The sequence below is a fragment of the Pteropus vampyrus genome, unplaced genomic scaffold (assembly GCF_000151845.1).
Source record: "Pteropus vampyrus isolate Shadow unplaced genomic scaffold, Pvam_2.0 Scaffold4, whole genome shotgun sequence".
NCBI classification, from domain to species: Eukaryota; Metazoa; Chordata; class Mammalia; order Chiroptera; family Pteropodidae; genus Pteropus; species Pteropus vampyrus.
In genome coordinates this window covers 11,453,356-11,470,323 of record NW_011888785.1, presented here as the reverse complement: position 1 = coordinate 11,470,323, position 16,968 = coordinate 11,453,356, and the positions used below count along the sequence as shown (strand labels likewise).

The 16,968-nt window shown below is 37.0% G+C and overlaps 1 protein-coding gene across 1 annotated transcript; it reads left to right on the top strand.

Moving 5' to 3' along the window:
* The first annotated feature begins 6,550 nt into the window (after positions 1-6,550).
* Positions 6,551-14,750, top strand: TAC1 (tachykinin precursor 1). The gene is made up of 7 exons (XM_011363231.1): positions 6,551-6,632; positions 7,041-7,173; positions 8,213-8,309; positions 8,766-8,810; positions 9,292-9,315; positions 10,842-10,895; positions 14,148-14,750. Exons 2-7 carry the CDS (start codon positions 7,051-7,053, stop codon positions 14,195-14,197), a joined length of 393 nt encoding a protein of 130 aa, XP_011361533.1. The 5' UTR covers positions 6,551-6,632; positions 7,041-7,050; the 3' UTR covers positions 14,198-14,750.
* The last annotated feature ends 2,218 nt before the right edge of the window (positions 14,751-16,968 follow it).

The window sequence follows — 16,968 nt, the reverse complement described above, 5'->3', positions numbered from 1 at the left end:
ACAAAATTATGAAAATTCTCAATGACACTACACTTGGAGAGAAGAAAACTGAATGGGTATATCGTTATAATCTTCCAAAATGCAAGGAAAACAAGTGGTTGAGAGAAACTGGTGATACTAGGAAAGAAAACAACTGTTTACTCTTTAAAGGGAGTGGAGAGAGGCTCTCAGGCCACACAGAGATCAACACCCAAAGGCGTCCCTCAGAAGAAAGAAACAGGCCCTCCAATCAGGCGACTGACGTGGAACAAGACACTGCACAAAATCTCCAGAAAAAGAACAGTCAAGGTATCCAGGCTGCACTGTACCTCAGGGAAGTTCCCCTTACTTCTCTCAAATGAACGGAATACAAAATACCTATCCCTCCAAGGTGAAAAAAATCTTTAAAATTGTAGGAACAGAGTCAGGTAGTCAATCCCATTCTGTCCGCCCAGAGCCATTCAAGCAACTCATTTCTGAAGAGAATGGCCCAGCAACTATGCAGAGGTTTTACACTCTGTATTAGAATTCTCCTGAGAAACAGAACCAATAGAGTATATGTATTGTGTGTGTTTGTGTGTGGAGAGAGAGACAGATTGATTTTAAGGAATCAATTAAGGATTTAAGAAATTAGCTCACACAGTTGTGGGGTCTGGCAAATCTGAAAGTTTCAGGGCAGCTTGGAAGGCTGGAAATTCAGCAAAAAGTTGATCTTGAGTCCAAAGGCAGTCTAGAGTCAGAATTCCTTCTTCCTTGGGGGATTTTAGTCTTTTTTATTTGAAACCTGCAACTTGCTGGATGAAGGCCACCCATATAATGGAGAGTAATGGTTTTACCCAAAGTCTGCTGATTTAAATATTAATCACATCTTAAAAAAATACCTTCACAGCCATATCTGTAGTGGTATTTAACCAAACAACTGGGAAACATGGCCTAGCTGAGTTGACACATAAAGCTAACTATAGATACACACACACACACACACACACACACACACACACACACACACACAAATACACATCCATCTAGAATAATAATCATACTAACATTCATTGCATGTGCTAGGCACTGTTCTTTATACTGCACATTTATTTACTCATTTAATCCCCACAGCAACCTTATGAGGTGAGTACAATTTATTGTACTATTTGTCTTATTAAAAAATTGAGGCAAAGAGTGTTTAACTAGCAAGTGACTAAGTCAGTATTAAAACTGGTAGTGCTTGCTCAAAACTTACACATTTTGCCACTGATCTAGAAGAAAATATAACTCAGAAAACAAAGAAATTATCTCAACTAAGAACATACATACAATAATATGAGAGCATACCAAAATAATAATAATAATAATAATAATAAAGCAATTAAATAAGATGAAAAAGGAAGTTGCTAGTCAATGAGAACAAATAGGAGACTATGCAACATGATTATGGAAATAACAAGTAAATTAGAAACATCAAAATACAGAATAGACAAAAGTGCATTACTGACACAAGGAGTAAAATGTTAAGATAACCTAAGTAAATGCAGATGAAAGGGGCAAAGATAAGGGAATTTGGGAGACTATCATAGACATGAGATAGCATTCATATTACAACATTTATATCCATTATAAAATACATTATGATCCAAAAAAAGACCATACTATTTTTGAAGTGAAATTTCCACTTCAAAAATATATTTAAAGACGTGATACAATAGAACTTCCCTAAATGAAGAAAGAATAATCTGCAAAACAAAAACAGTTCATGACACTCTAAGAACATCAGATGTAGAATGATCAATAAGACATATGCTAATTAAACTGTCAAATGTCAAGAATAAAGAAAGGATTCCTCAGATATTCAAATAAAAGAGTAAATTATATACATGCATGGGGAAAACTCTCCCTCCACAGAATTCTCCATAACACTCAATTCCACAAGACAATGGAGCAATGTCCATAAAGTCCTGAGAAAAATGAAATTTAATTTTTAAATATTATAACTAACCTAGATGTCACTTGAGCTTAGACACTACAGACAGATATTCACTAGCATGAAAGAACTCAGGGAACACAATATGCATAATATTTTCCTGAGGAAAAAATTTGTTTGACAATGACATCCAGCTACATAAGAAATGGTGAAAAATGAACTTGAGAATGGCAAAGGTAGGTTAAAAAAACTAGCAGTGAACAATGAATCTGTTTAAACACAGAATGAAGAGTAGACAACTAATGAAAATATGGTAGCAAAACTAAATGCGAACATTGTAAACCTGAATAATGTTAAAATAATCAAAACTACAAAAATTGGGAGGTAGTGGGGGAAGGGGAGATGGGAAAAAGTTTAAAAGTACTATGTCCTCATCTTTCAAAACAGGGAATAAATAGATATTATCTAAATATCTATTTTTAATGTTACATGCTAGCCTCTTAATGTTTATTCCTAAATCTTGCTTTTTAACATTAATGGGTTCTTTCATGGAAAAAATATCTTGTGTTAAAGAAACATTTTTCACTTTTGTTTTTCTTCCGCTAAAGTCAAACAAAATATAAATGACTACCTTTCACTAAAAATATTTTTGAGGTTCTTATGCTATGTTCCTAATTTTTATTTATCTGTCTACTGCTCTATTCTAACCATATAATATGCATAGAAAGGTATTTACAATGTTGTCCTCTTAATATTAAGGGTGGCAATTTCTGAGTTTGGGGTAATTTTTAAAAATACATTATTGTACTTTTGTGCACTGCTTTATTTTCTATAAAGAAAATATATTATTTTACAAAAACAATCGGGTGACTATTTTCCTTTTAAAAATTGTAAGCAGTATATCAAGGTGTTAACAATGGTTCATTCTGGGTTATGAGAAAATGGATGATAGTAATTTTTTCTTTGTACTCTTCAGTAGTTTTTTAATTTAGAAACATAAAAAATAATTTATTAACTATTTACTTTTTCGCCATTCTACTTCTCATACGTATTTTATTAACATGCATATTTTCATAAATTTGATGTTCTGTGATATAAAACAAATAAAGAGTATGAATATCCCAAAGAAAAATAAATAAAATTCAAATAAAGAGTTTAACTATCCCAAAGAAAATAAAGGATATAAATGTCCCAAACTCTGCAATGTTCAAAGAAAAAATGTGTCAAGTAAGTGCATGATATTACTAGGAGCACTAAATTAGCAATTAACAAATGACATGGAAAAAATAGGAAATGTATTCTTTAATCAACTTTTATCTCATTATTATTTATTACTCAATCCTGTGAAACAGCCTTTGTTTTATGTACTGTGGCATATTTGTAACAAATGGCATCTAAACAGAGTTATATGCCTGGTTACATTGAGCTAATGGAAGAAACTGAAATGGCTGTCTTTATTGTTACCTCATAAACCAAATCAGCAACTAAGAAACAAAAATAAATTAATCTAAAATATCCCACTTTAGAAGTGGAATTTTATAGGGTAGGGAGAAATATGAATGCAACAAGAACAACAAGAACAATAGGATACACTAAAAACCTAAATAGAAATGGTTACCAGAGGGAAGAGGTCCGAGGGACAGGGATTAAAGTTGCACTTCTTCGAATGCATTATGTTTTGAATATTTGAATTTAAAACTATGTGTTTTAATAATTCTAAAGTAAACTAAATTTTAAAAGCAATACCTAAAACTCAAGAGCAAAATGAGCAGATAAACCTATGTGTATAAGAGTTGGTAGCATAACCATACACAGAACTTTTAAAGTGACTTTAAAACATAGTAAATTGACCAAACATACCTAGTGTGATATATCCTAAAGATAAAAATAATACAAGTAAAAATTCTTAATCTGTTTCTAATAATCATATTGTTGATAATGCTGACATTAGGCATTGGGATAAAGCTGAGTAACTATGTCACTGTCACCGGAATTTTTTGGCTTAATAGAAAAGATGCAAAACAGAAGAGATTAAGGAAAGACCCTATGGTATCCTGATTTGAATAGAAAATGTCAGTATACATTCATGATTTTATACACACAGAGATATTCATTGAAAAGGTCTTGAAACAATGAGGAACTCAATATTAATGTGCACCCACAATGCCCAGATTATAATCTCTAATTATCACTTCTAATTCAAAGGAAAGGAGGGCTCCTTAAGTGCAAATTGCAGGTCTGAGACAGAAAATACACAACTTAAACCTGGAATATCTGGTCCTATCGAAAAAACAAGAAAGCCATTAAAGCCTACTTAGGGCATATCAAAAGTCTCAGGAGCCAATTTGAAACGTTACCTGCTGGCCAAGAAATGGGATAAGGCCTGCTTCTATCTTTGTTTGAAGGATTGAAATACTTCACATGTGTTTAAATCCATAAGGTCACAAAAATGCTAAAATTTGGGGAGGGGAAGACCATATTTGAATGTGTTAACTTGCCAGCTCATTTTGAAAATTGGTAAAAGGAAGTATTCAAGCAGTTATCCCATCTTTCTTATATTTATCATGTCTTGGAGTAATTAAACAGTTGTTGAAAAAATGTTTCTCTTTATATGGAAGAAATAGTCCAGCTAATGAATAAAGAATGAATGATAAATCAGAATATCACTATTTTGAAAGCACTAATGAATTAATGGATCTAGAAAATGATCAATGACTGCTAACATCTTGAAAAAGAAACAACTGGATATCACGTGCTTCCTAACAACACATGTAAAGTGGCCTTGTCAGAAAAACCGAACCTACATGGAATCAAGCTTCTCAAGAAGCTTACCAGTTAACAGGAAATAGGACAGAGGAACAAGTTAAAAGAAACCTTTAGGAGGCAATTAGCAAACTCCAGACCAAAGTATACTTTGTTGATTAGTAGAAAGGGAAGAAGGAGACCTATAGATCAGGGGAGTTTTTAGAAATATATGAACCAAGTGTAGGGTATAGACCCTGTTATAATTCTGATTTCAACTAGTAAACCATATGGGATCGGGGTTCCCGAAACAATAAGGAATATTTGAACATTGACCAGATATTTAATGTAAGGATTTATTTTATGTTGTTTTAGGTGGAATAATGGCATGGTTCTGTTTTTACTTTTTTAAATCCCTACCATTTATATAGACATGAAGAAATATTTATAATTGAAATGATATCTGGGATTTGCTTCAAAATAACCTGAAAGAAGGAGAAATAGGAAGGGTTGGTAGGTAAAACTTGCAAATTGTTTCAAGTAGATGATCCTGTCTTTGTATATGTTTATAATTTTCCAAATAAAAGTTACAAAAACAAAAAATAGAATGTCTCTGGTTGTGAAGCTAGGCTTGAAGAAATGAGACACATGGGAATTTCAAAATGCAGGGTTATTTAAGAACAAATATTAGAGGGAAAAAATTACTGGTTTATATGAGTTGCAAAAATTATTATTATGCAATATACTAAAAACATTAGAATTAATTGAAAAACATAATACTTACTAAGTAAAGAGGAGGAAACAACTCCACCCAAGAAATGTCATTTAATTCATTTAGAGATGAAAAAATTGTGTCTGCAAGGCAAACATGGGCTCATGGAAAGCTGTGATTTCTGTACAGATGTTATTAGGCTAATAGTTTCGTATTGTTAATGACTACCCAATTAGCATCTTCACTACATTTGTTTTCATATACAGGAGAAATCTATGAATGATCTATGGAGTCCTTTAGTGACATCCCGTAAGGCTCTTGTACCATCTTGCCGGTTTCTTCAGCAAGAAAGGGTAGGAGAAAAGCAGCCAAAACGTCTTTTTCCAACTCCTGCTCCTGAATGTAGCAAGGAAGAGAACTTAGCTTTCCTGGAACAAAAAATATCCTAGAATGGCACTGATATAAAAGTTCTAAGTGCAATGTCACATTTAAATTTCCCTTTCACCAAAATGTAAAATAAATCTGCTTCCATGTCTGAAATACTATGGTGACTGAAAATCCTTTTGTAATGCTGAAGAAACGCAGGTATTATAGCTGATAAGGAAGTAGGATGTTCTGCCCATAGAAGGATGCTGTATCTCAGAAACACTTAAGACACTCTGCAGATGGAAACAGAAGGAAAACAGTGCCTTCCACCACCACCACCAACCCCATTTGAAGTGCTCATTTCTTAGCACGATTTCCGACGACAATATCTTAATACCTGAAGTTATTGGGCCATCCTTAAAAGTACAACTTATTCTGATGTCTCAAGGGATGGAAAAGTTGCCGAAGTCCAAGGAATGAGTCACTTTGCTCAATTTCGATGAGTAAGATCAGGTGTCACGGAACACCGTTCGGAAGACAGAGAGGGGAGGGGGCGTCAGATCTGCAGACGGAAGAAGGCTGGCCGCTGGGGATTGGATGGCGAGATCTCGGCTTTCCTAAAATTGCGTCATTTCGAACCCAGTTGGGTCCAGATATTATGGGCACCGACGGATTACTGTCTCGGAAACTCTCAATCAGACGCAAGCGAGAGGAGGCGGCTAATTAAATATTGAGCAGAAAGTCGCGTGGGGCAGCGTGTCACGTGGGTCTCGAGGCTCGTGGAGCCTGGGATAAATACCGCGCGGCACCACGCAGCAGAAAGCGCGCTGCAACCTCCTCCTCCACCGCCGCGCGGACCGAGAGTACGGAGCGCCCCGCGTGCGCTCAGACCAGCCAGAGGAACCCTTGTCCGTCGCAGTAAGTGCCTGCGCCCTGCCAGGCCGGCTTGCCGCGCCGCGCATCCTCCGAGGTGGCGGCTGGCCAAGCTGGATGTGCCGGCTGGGGCGAGGGACAGTGGGGGGATAGTGGGGCGGACGGCGGAGAGACGGGTATCCCAAATGCCAATGTGCCTCTTTGTCTTCCACCTGCAGGGCCTCCTGGCTTGAAGGTGTGAATTGGTGGGGGACTAGAGGAGTTAGAGTCCAGAGAGCATGGTTCCCTTTCCTAACGCGTACGGGCAGGACTTTAGTCCTTAGGCTTTTTATCTTGGTTCAATCCGCCCTTAGTTCCGTTGTGGAACTGACAATTCTGCTGCCCAACTCTTGGATAGCCACCCTCAATGTACGTATTCTTCTCTCCTTGATCTCTCCTCCCCACTCTTCCCAGATAATCCAACATGAAAATCCTCGTGGCCTTGGCAGTCGTTTTTCTCTTCTCCACCCAACTGTTTGCAGAAGAAATCAGAACCAGCGATGATCTTAATTATTGGTCCGATTGGTCCGACAACGACCAGATCAAAGTGAGTCCCGGTCCTAAGCTGGCCCTTGTCCTTCTTCCCAAGATCGGGAGCTGTCACTTTCCCCCGCGATAGCACCCTAGTTAGCCTGGCAGACATCGCGACCGCGACCACAGGCGGCAGAGGCGCGCGGGGGCATGAATAGGAATGGCACCCCTGGGTCGCGCACGAGACTTGATGCCCACCACTCAAGTTTCCTCCGAGGGCTGCACGGTCGGGTCTCCAGAATGCCCTCCCTGGTGAACTCGAGGTCCTCACAGAGCTGGAAACCTCACAAGGTTTCCTCTCCAGGTGACGGGGATTTGGGGGGACTCCAGTCCAGCTGCAAGCACTTGGCGTGTGGAAACGCTGGGCAGGAAGAGAGGAGGGCGCGCAGCACGCAGGCAAAAGTGAGAACAAGGGGTGAGGTGCTGGGGGTTTAGAGGGACAGAGGTGGGCGGAAAGCTTATTTCCTGCCCTGACATTTATACTACGGACCTGAGGACGTAGCTGCAAGTTTTCCTTGACATGGTTCGCAGGCTATTGGTGCAAGGGAGCGCGCCTCGAGGGAAGAGTGCAAGTCGCGCTGTGCAAGTCGCTTATAAGCGTTGTCATTCTTCCCCAACCCCGACACACACCCGTGTGCATTTAGGGTGGTGAGGCGTCTCTACAGCCGGAGACAAGATCATGACAAAGTCAGGTGGCTGCGCGGCAGATGAGTGAGGGTCCAGAGGCTGCGGAGAAAGAGCGGAAAGCGCCCAGGGCTCAGAGACACCGCGCCTCCGGCTAACTCACAAGGGCTTGGGGGAGGCGGCAGCGCTGGACTTGAATTCTTCTGGGCGGGGTGGAGGCAGGGAACGACCCGCTGTAGACACCACTCAGCCCCGGCGTGGGGACGGCTAGCCTCCTTTTGCCTCCCTACGGGGTTGGCTTCCCGGTGCTGGCCCCGTGGGCCCCACCGCCCGCCGCCAAGGTTCGCCTGGAACGCACTACTGGAATGACTGGGGTTTCCCGGAGCCTTTCGCTGGTTGCCTATACGCCTGTTTGTGCGTCTGTCCCCCAGGAGGAGCTGTCCCAGCCCTTTGAGCATCTTATGCAGAGAATCGCCCGGAGACCCAAGTCTCAGCAGTTCTTCGGATTAATGGGCAAACGGGATGCTGGTGAGATGGGCAGCCATCCTTCACTCGGTCAATTCGGTCAACCCGCCCGGTCTGCTCGCTCATTCTCAGAGCACCCAGTCTCTCTTGCTCTTTGAGTAGAGACTTCCACCCTAAAAGGGGTGTAAATCCCTGGGCGCGACTCTAGCCCTCACCTCACTATGTCACACGAACATGCCCGCGGAGGGAGGGAGGGAGGGATCGGTTTTGCATGCCTCACAGTGTTAGACTCAAACCACCAAGAACAGCAACCAACCTTAGTTCCCTTGACCAAATATCCAAACTGACAAAGCAGAAGCCTCCAGGGGTCAGTACTCGGAACGGTCTAAGTGCATGTTAAAGCTGATTACAGACGATGGGGGTTAGAATAGACTTAGCCCCTTGTCTCATGATGGAAAGATTTAGTTTCTTTGAATTCATTGCACCTATAAATAGTTCATGTCAATTGTCTCTTGTCAGATTCCTCAACTGAAAAACAAGTGGCCCTGTTAAAGGCTCTTTATGGTAAACATTTCTATAAATCTTTATTTTACTATTGTGAATGCATATGTAGGAAAGTGAAAAAAGTCTTTTATGGGCTGAAATACAGATTCTTGATTATCCCTGTTTAATAGAGATGGATTTGCATCTCTCTCCTGAGCATCAAATGGGTGGCACTCCTTAAAGATGTGTCTTTTAGAAAAACAGAAGTGGTATGGCCTAACAACTAACAGGCCTCAGGAGTCTTACAGTCCTGGATTTGAATCTGTGACCAATAGAAAGCACGTAAATTTATTTTTGTTTGTTAAAATACTTTGTTTTTATTATCAATGGTTTGGTTAGCATTTATGGTTCTGCTATATTCCTCAGGATAGTACAATATACAGTACATGTATGGGAAATGTTACATATTTTAAAATCAATTTATTTTACTCTTTAAAAGACATAATGTTGCATCTTTAAAACATGCTATTACGTTTGCTCATTTTATCTATCTTTCTTCTAGGACATGGCCAGATCTCTCATAAAAGTAAGTTCAAAATTATTTTGACATTTATCAAATACAAATGTAAAAGATTGAATTCCACTTTACATAATACCTGATCTTATTTTCTGCAGTAAGTTAGGACTTAATACTTTTAATTAAGACAGTGTAAGAAGGAGATTCATATTTACATGTAGAACATGAATGTTTAAAGCTCTGTTGTTTAGGCATATCCTACTTACCACAATGACACATTATGTTAAAAATCCTTTAACTCCCAGCAAAACTGCTGCTGAATTTCTGACCCACAGAAAGTATGAGATAATAAATATTTGTTGTTATTTTAAGCTGCTAAAAAAAAATCATTTAACACCTATAAACTGTTCGTTTATAAAAAGAATTTCAATCTTGGGGTAAAAATCTACCACACATTCTCCCTCACCCACACCCCTGCCCCACAACTATCACTTCCACTGCAAAACAAAAACAAAACAAAAACCAAATATTTATAAGCACCTTCTAACTCATTTGAGTATGCTGGATGCCATAATGACATCACTTATTACGGTAATTCAGCAGCCAATTAAGAGGCTCCAGTGAATGTCTGAGAGTCCTTATTAAAGGTAAAGATAGAAATGCAGTTTTTTTGATTCCATAATTGAATGGGAAACCTCAATCAAAGCACAGTGAAACATTTCTTAGGGCAGTAAAGATGGCAGAATTGAACACTTAATGGTCATTAGATCCCAGTTTCCTGGTTAATGGATCCAGAATTGACAGGAAGTCCCAGGGGTCCTTCTGAATGTACTGTCTACTTACTTACCCTGACTTAGACTTTGGTTCACTGGGTGGCAGAGTAGGCCACATTACGATAGCAGCCCGATTTTCAGCTAATACAGTGTAAACCAAGAGACATTCTCCCACTAGAGTTAAAATAACCTTTTCCAAAGGCTTTATCTTTGAAGATAAATAATTCATATTTACTTTCTAAGGATTTGACTTTCAAAGGAATTACATATAGCAAAATTCTATGTAATAAAAATAAATGCACTCTATTAATGTCAAAACTAACACTTTTCCAAAATGAATATTATTTAAAATCCAATGAAATAGAAATGGTGACCTCTTGAAAGTTCATAATGATCAGGTGTAGGGATCTGACTTAATGAAGGTTCAGTTCATGAGAAATACAGCATACTAGTAACATGAGGAAATAAGCTTGGCTATTTCTCTGTCACACAAATGTGAAACCGACTCCCTAAAAATCAAAGCTAGTTTAAATAGCAACAATATTTAAAACTTTATATAAACAGATAAAATATAATATGAATAAGGGGTACTTGCTAGTATTTAGATATAGAATTAAGAGAAGTGATTTCATTGTATTGTTCTAGTGTCAGTTACAAGACTTATTAGAAATCTTCATTTCTTCAGGTTCACCAAAACTTGAAATAGATATATATTTATTATATGGCCATATATTCAGAAGCTTGCTTTTTTCTGTACTAGTTATAACAGTTTATTTCTTCAAAGATATACATATTAAACTACCCCTAAATGTATTTTTCCAGGGTATAAAACAGATTCCTTTGTTGGACTAATGGGCAAAAGAGCTTTAAATTCTGGTATGTATAAAATCATGACTGAAAATAGTATCTTAAATCTACTTGTATTATTTTCTTTTCTAAGGTATAGTTATCAAAGTAGTAAAAAGGAATAATAAATTTAAAATGAGTATAGTAAAAAAATCTAATTGCAATAAATAAAACCAAGAATGGATTTATAGCTGATTAAGCTAATATCACACAATATTCATCTCTTAAAGTACAAGCCTTACTGGTGTCTGCCCTATTTTTAATCATTAACCTGAATCTTTGGGCTAGTCTAATAGTCTTTATATCTGTTAAATAAGCTACATTTAGCCTTACTGAGCTGAGGGGGTGAGGGGACATGGAAAATAAGACCGATTTTCACTTGATACCAAGGTAATTTGAAAGTCTTAGAAGATGTTACATCTGGCAATCTTTCAACACAAAAATAAACAAAACAAAATAAATTCATTATACAAATTTGCTCTTCAGCTTAAACTCTAAAACATCCTCATAGATGTTTGAGAGTATGAGAGTAATATAGTCCATTCCAATACCTTCAAAAAGGAACATGATCAAATCATCCTAGAGGATTATAATCAGTCCTGGGTACAAAACCCTCAGAGAGAAGGGATGCCACAATTCTACTCATAACCCATTTCAATTCTGAACAACTCTTTCACTTGATATAAAGGCCACATGTTTCCTTCTCTTTCATTTCTATTTTCTATGTAAATGTCACATTCATATATCTGAAAACTCGCTCATCACACTATGTTCAAGGTTAAATAAGCCCTATATTAGTAGAGACTGATTTTTTTTGTTAAGTACATTCAGGCCTCATAGTCCTTAGTTTAGGTTCCTTGGGAAAGCTATTCAAATTGTCTTTATTGTACCTTCAGCGAAAATGGAATTAAAATATTAATCATATAATTCATTAAAATGGGATTAGCAATATTCTTATCTGTTTAGAATATTTCAAGTATCTAGGAAATCTGTAACTAAGATGTGCTGGCTTTTCTTAATTATCTGGAAAAGTCATGCAAAAATGATGTATGCTGGTATTTATATTGGTTCTCTACCTTCCAAATTTAGATACTTTGTATTTCTTTGTCAGTAATTTTGAGGCTGCTCAAGTTTAAATTTTAAAGATGTTACCAGTCTGCCTAATAAAAAGCTTAAAGATGATTTATTAAAATGTACTACCGCATAACTTTTGCAAATGGAATATAAATTTATACTACACTGGCTTTATTTATATCAGAAGTGTGCGCTAGCCCTTATATAGCTGCGCTTTTCTTGATAATTGTATTAGTCATCAATTCTCCATTTCCAGAATTGATGCAAGTTTCAGAACATGCTTAACTTTACAAATAATATAGATACTATGCAATTTAGAACAAATTAAATGCTATTAAATGTATATAAATAATGTAATTATAGATAAGAATAAATAGGATCACTATAATGAATCAGAATCAATTAATGACTAAATATTTGCTCCTCCATTTTAGTTAAGAAAACATAAAAGGAAAAAATTAGGCAAAACATGTAATCCATACTCAATCAGAGATCCTTGTATATAATCAGTTGAGACAAAGTTATCATCATCATGTTTGACAGCCATCTGATCTTTACCCTTTTGTGGTCACAGACTCCTTTGACAATCTGAAAAATCAATAAACCCTCTTCCCAGAGAACCCTCCTCAGCTCATCCACACAAAAGTTTATGTAGGGTTTCAGAGGGTTCAAAGACCCTGTAAGAAACTCTGCTTCCAGTTAAGAGGACTTTATGTTCCAGCTAAATCACTAATCTGTCTTTGGTCGGTTTACATTAGCATTCACCTCACTTCTCTGAGGAAGGAACAGAATCCTGTTCCCTAAAGCTGGTCAGGAACTGCACTTGTGCTAGTTATCCTCCTACTATAAACAAACCAGGGTAAGAAATGAACTGTTTCCTTCTGTCAGAACTGCCCAGTTTGGGGCTCTGACTGTTCTACCCAAGAAGTGCATTCATGACTGACATAAAACATTCAGCTTATTGTTAACCTCACTTAAGGACAATTGGTGGCTAAAAAATCATCTGCTCAGTGTTGAAGGGAAAATGATGACACTGTAAACTTCACCTAACTTCTCTCTCAACAAAGCCTTCTCACTGAGAAGTGTTTAGAGTAGCACCTATGGTTTCCACATATCTCCCACAGTTCTATTTAAATTTAATACTTAATAGAGGGCAAACTGAATTTTTAAAAGCACAATAGTTTCATTATAATGTAAATCTAAGTGTATAAAGTATTAAAGTGATAAAAAGTATACATAAGCATTTTGATCTCATTAGTCTAATCCTTATCATTTTTGATCATAGACCCCTTTGAAATTGTATATAGTATAAAATGATATAACAATATAATTTCAGCTTTTTTTTTTTTTTTTTAGTCAAAATGGTCAAAGTACTCAAATTACTTGCTAGCTATATATTAAGTACCTTTGGAAGTAGTAATTACCTTTCACAGGACATTAGGGTGCCAGGAGGTAAGTTAAATCATGTTGTATTTAGATGGCACAATTGCCCTACCTACAGACAGTGAGGCTGTTTTTAGTCTCAAGGACAATCCATCATTGAGAAGCATCCACAAGACAGGACAAGATCCCTAAACACTGTTATGTACCCCTATAACAGGAATCAGCAAACTTTTTATATAAAGAGCCACATAGTGAATATTTTAGGCTTTGTGTAAGCCATGCAGTCTCGGTAACAACTATTCAGACCTGCCATTTTAATGCTAACCTAGCCATAGACAATACCTAAATCAACGGGTGGAGCCATGTTCTAGTAAAACATTATTTACAAGAAAAAGTGGTGAGCTGGATTTGGCCCATGGCCTGTGGTTTGTTGATTCTGTCCTAGAATAAAAGTTACTCATTTTGCTTTCATCCTACTACTATTCCTGGCTACTTTCAACACTGACCTCTCTATAAATCACCATGGGTGTCTGTCACCGCTTGAGAACATGCTGAGAATCAACATTGCAATATATTGTGGAAATACGCTTTGGGGGTACCAAGTATATGACGATGACCAAAGTTACAGGAATTCTGTGATTAGGTCACTTCCAATCAGGATAAAGACTAAGGCAAGATTGGAAGATATAGAAATAAAACTCTAAGAAATATTTCAGTGGAGGGGAAAAAGTCATTATGAATTTAAAACAAATTACTATGTGCGTTGAACTTTAATTACCTCAGTGAATCCTCTTTAAAAACTCTTACTCTTCTCTTTGTTCTCAGTGGCTTATGACAGAAGTGCAATGCAGAATTATGAAAGAAGACGTAAATAAACTACCTAATGTGTTAATTACCAAGTTTCAATTGTGTCAATGGCCAATAAAAGAGAAAAATGAGAAATGCATTATGAGGAATAACTATCTAATAATAATTGTTGTTTTGAGTTAAAAACTCAAAAAGTATTTTTCATATTGTGCCAATATGTGTTGTAAAAGTGTGTTATAATTCTAATATGATGACTCCCTCAGAAGTAGAAATCAGTAATAGTTTCTTAACAAAGCACAGTGCTCAATGCAATTATAAAAACCTGTCAATGATATGGTCTCTGAAGAAAGAAAGCATTTATGTTTCTTGGAAGTAGTCACGTCTGCTCCTGCTGAAGGAAAGGAAGCTCACAGACAGAAGCTTGTGCTTCTCCATTTGTTTTCACAGTGGAAATGAACTAAGCTTTGGTATCAAACTCTATTTGTATCCCTGCAGCATGTTTTGTGTCTTGTGACTATATAGACATGTTTTTAAAAGTTTTAATGTGATTCTGAGGTCTTCATTTCATTGTAAAATGTGTTGTGATAGTTGACATTTTAAATAAAAGAAAAAATATCTTGAGAATTGGGTCTTATTCTTTCCTTAACATTTATGTCAAATCAGCAACCTTCTTTTAGTGGATGAAATATGTTCAAAGCTGTTTTGGCTGCTAAATAATGAAACATAAAGCTACTCAATTTTACTTTCTTAGGGAAAATGACTAAAATGTAATCTCAGTTTCTCACACTCACTTTTTTTTTTTTTTTTTTTTTGCTTAGTCACTTGGCATGAGATCATTTACAGAGAAAACAATCACATTTTGGAATCCAAAGAGTCTTAAAGTTCTGTTTATACATGCCTACAATTCCGTTTTGGAATAGGATAATCTATTTTAAAGATTTGTTTCATTGGTTATTTCCTTGTTGGATAAAACATCAGCACACTACCATTTCAGCCCTGCTTGTAGCCCAAGTATAAATGCACAGTGTGAGTCTCACTAGAATTAAGACAACATACCAAACTCACAAAGGTCATCAAAAGATGATATAGAAAAGATGGGGGGCGGGGTCTAATAATATGACATCACCCCCATAACGAAGATAAGAGCCCCTCTCCAGCATTTCTGAGGAATGCCTGTGAATTTCTAACACCCATCACACTATCCAGCAGAAACACGTGCATCAGGAATAAATACAATCAGAGGGAGGCTCTTGTGTATTTAAGGGGAAGGATTGATAAAAGTCCTTGGAACTGTTTTCTGATTGCACAGAGAGTGTGAAATACTGACAAGTGGTAAAACAACCCAGGACAAGCATTGTTCAGTGAAATAAAACTCCATGAGTTTAGCCTGGACTGGTGACTATTGTTGACCAATGTTAAAATGATTTATGGGCCAGGAAAGCTAATGCATATTTTAACCTTGCTATCTTTAAGTGAATAAATTGTTTTTTAAAAAACTCCAACAAGCTCATTTTCTTTATTACACAATACATTTAAATACTACAAATTATAAGCAAAATGGAGGAAATAAGAGTCATCTAGAGCCCCACTCCCCAACAGTATTGTAACAATAACATTAAAAAATTTTGATCATGTAGTGACGTCCTAGCCATCACGACTTCATATTGCACATTGCTCCTGTGTTTGTGGGGATGCTCATGCAAACAAACCTGTGCTGCCAACAGTATAAAAGTATACAATTGTGTACAGTGCATAATTCTGATAATGATAAACAACTATGTTACTAGTTTATGTATTTACTATATTATATTTTTATCCTTATTTTAGAGTGTACTCTTTCTACTATTAAAAAAACGTTTGCTGTACAACAGTGTTACAGTGAACAGTTTGCTGGGTTAATGCAGGCAGCAGCCTCATACATTTCATGTTTACTGTGTCTCTTGATTGCATCATTTTCTTCTGTGCTTCATTTACTCTCATGCTGTTTTTTACAGCACCATGCTGTACAGGTTTGTAGCCTAGGAGCAATAGACTATACCAGACAGCCTAGTTGTGTAGTAGGCTATACCATCTAGTGTGTGTAAGTGCACTCAATGCTATTTGCACAATGATAAAATTGCCTAATGACACATTTCTCAGAACGTATCCCCATCGTTAAGTGGTACATGTCTGTATGTTTAATCACTCAATGAAGAAAGAAGTATCATCATCGTCATCATTTTACAGATGAGGCTATGAAGTTCAAGGAAATGTTGGGGTCATAGATTATAATATAAGAGGAGTCAAGATTAGAAAAAAATTATTAGAGGGAAATAGAGCAAATTAATATGTAACAATGAGATTGCATATTGCTACAACTGAATGTTATGTTGTTATTTAAAATGACATGGTATATTAAGTGACATGGAACAACATGTATGGTATGTTGTTGGGCACAAAGAAATATTTCTGCACTATGTATGCATATATATTTCTGCATAGATGTTATAACAAGAAAGAATAATGTAATGAATAAGAGTGTGAGGTTCAGAGTCAAACTGCTCAGGTTTGTCACTCAGTGGCATGATGATGGTCAAGTCTCTACCTTCTCTCTGCCTTATTTTCCTCATCAGTAAATTCTGACAATGACAGTATTCACTGCTATCACACAGTACCATACACAGTGCATAATATTTACTGTGGAGCTCAGCTGAGGGTTGTGGGACATCATGCCTGGAAAGCTTTGAGCACAATCTCTGGCACATGACAAGCATTCAGTGAATGTTACCTGTTGTTGCCATTGTTAGCTACTCTCCAAAATGCCAGTGAGAAAATCAGCAGTATATTTTAGCCACTACAA

Excerpts from the sequence above, each read along its gene's own strand:
- TAC1 (XM_011363231.1), top strand. The coding sequence starts at position 7,051 with ATGAAAATCCTCGTGGCCTTGGCAGTCGTTTTTCTCTTCTCCACCCAA. Across the intron at positions 8,811-9,291 it reads CCTGTTAAAGGCTCTTTATG|GACATGGCCAGATCTCTCAT; the intron begins GTAAACATTTCT and ends TCTTTCTTCTAG. Across the intron at positions 9,316-10,841 it reads TGGCCAGATCTCTCATAAAA|GGTATAAAACAGATTCCTTT; the intron begins GTAAGTTCAAAA and ends GTATTTTTCCAG.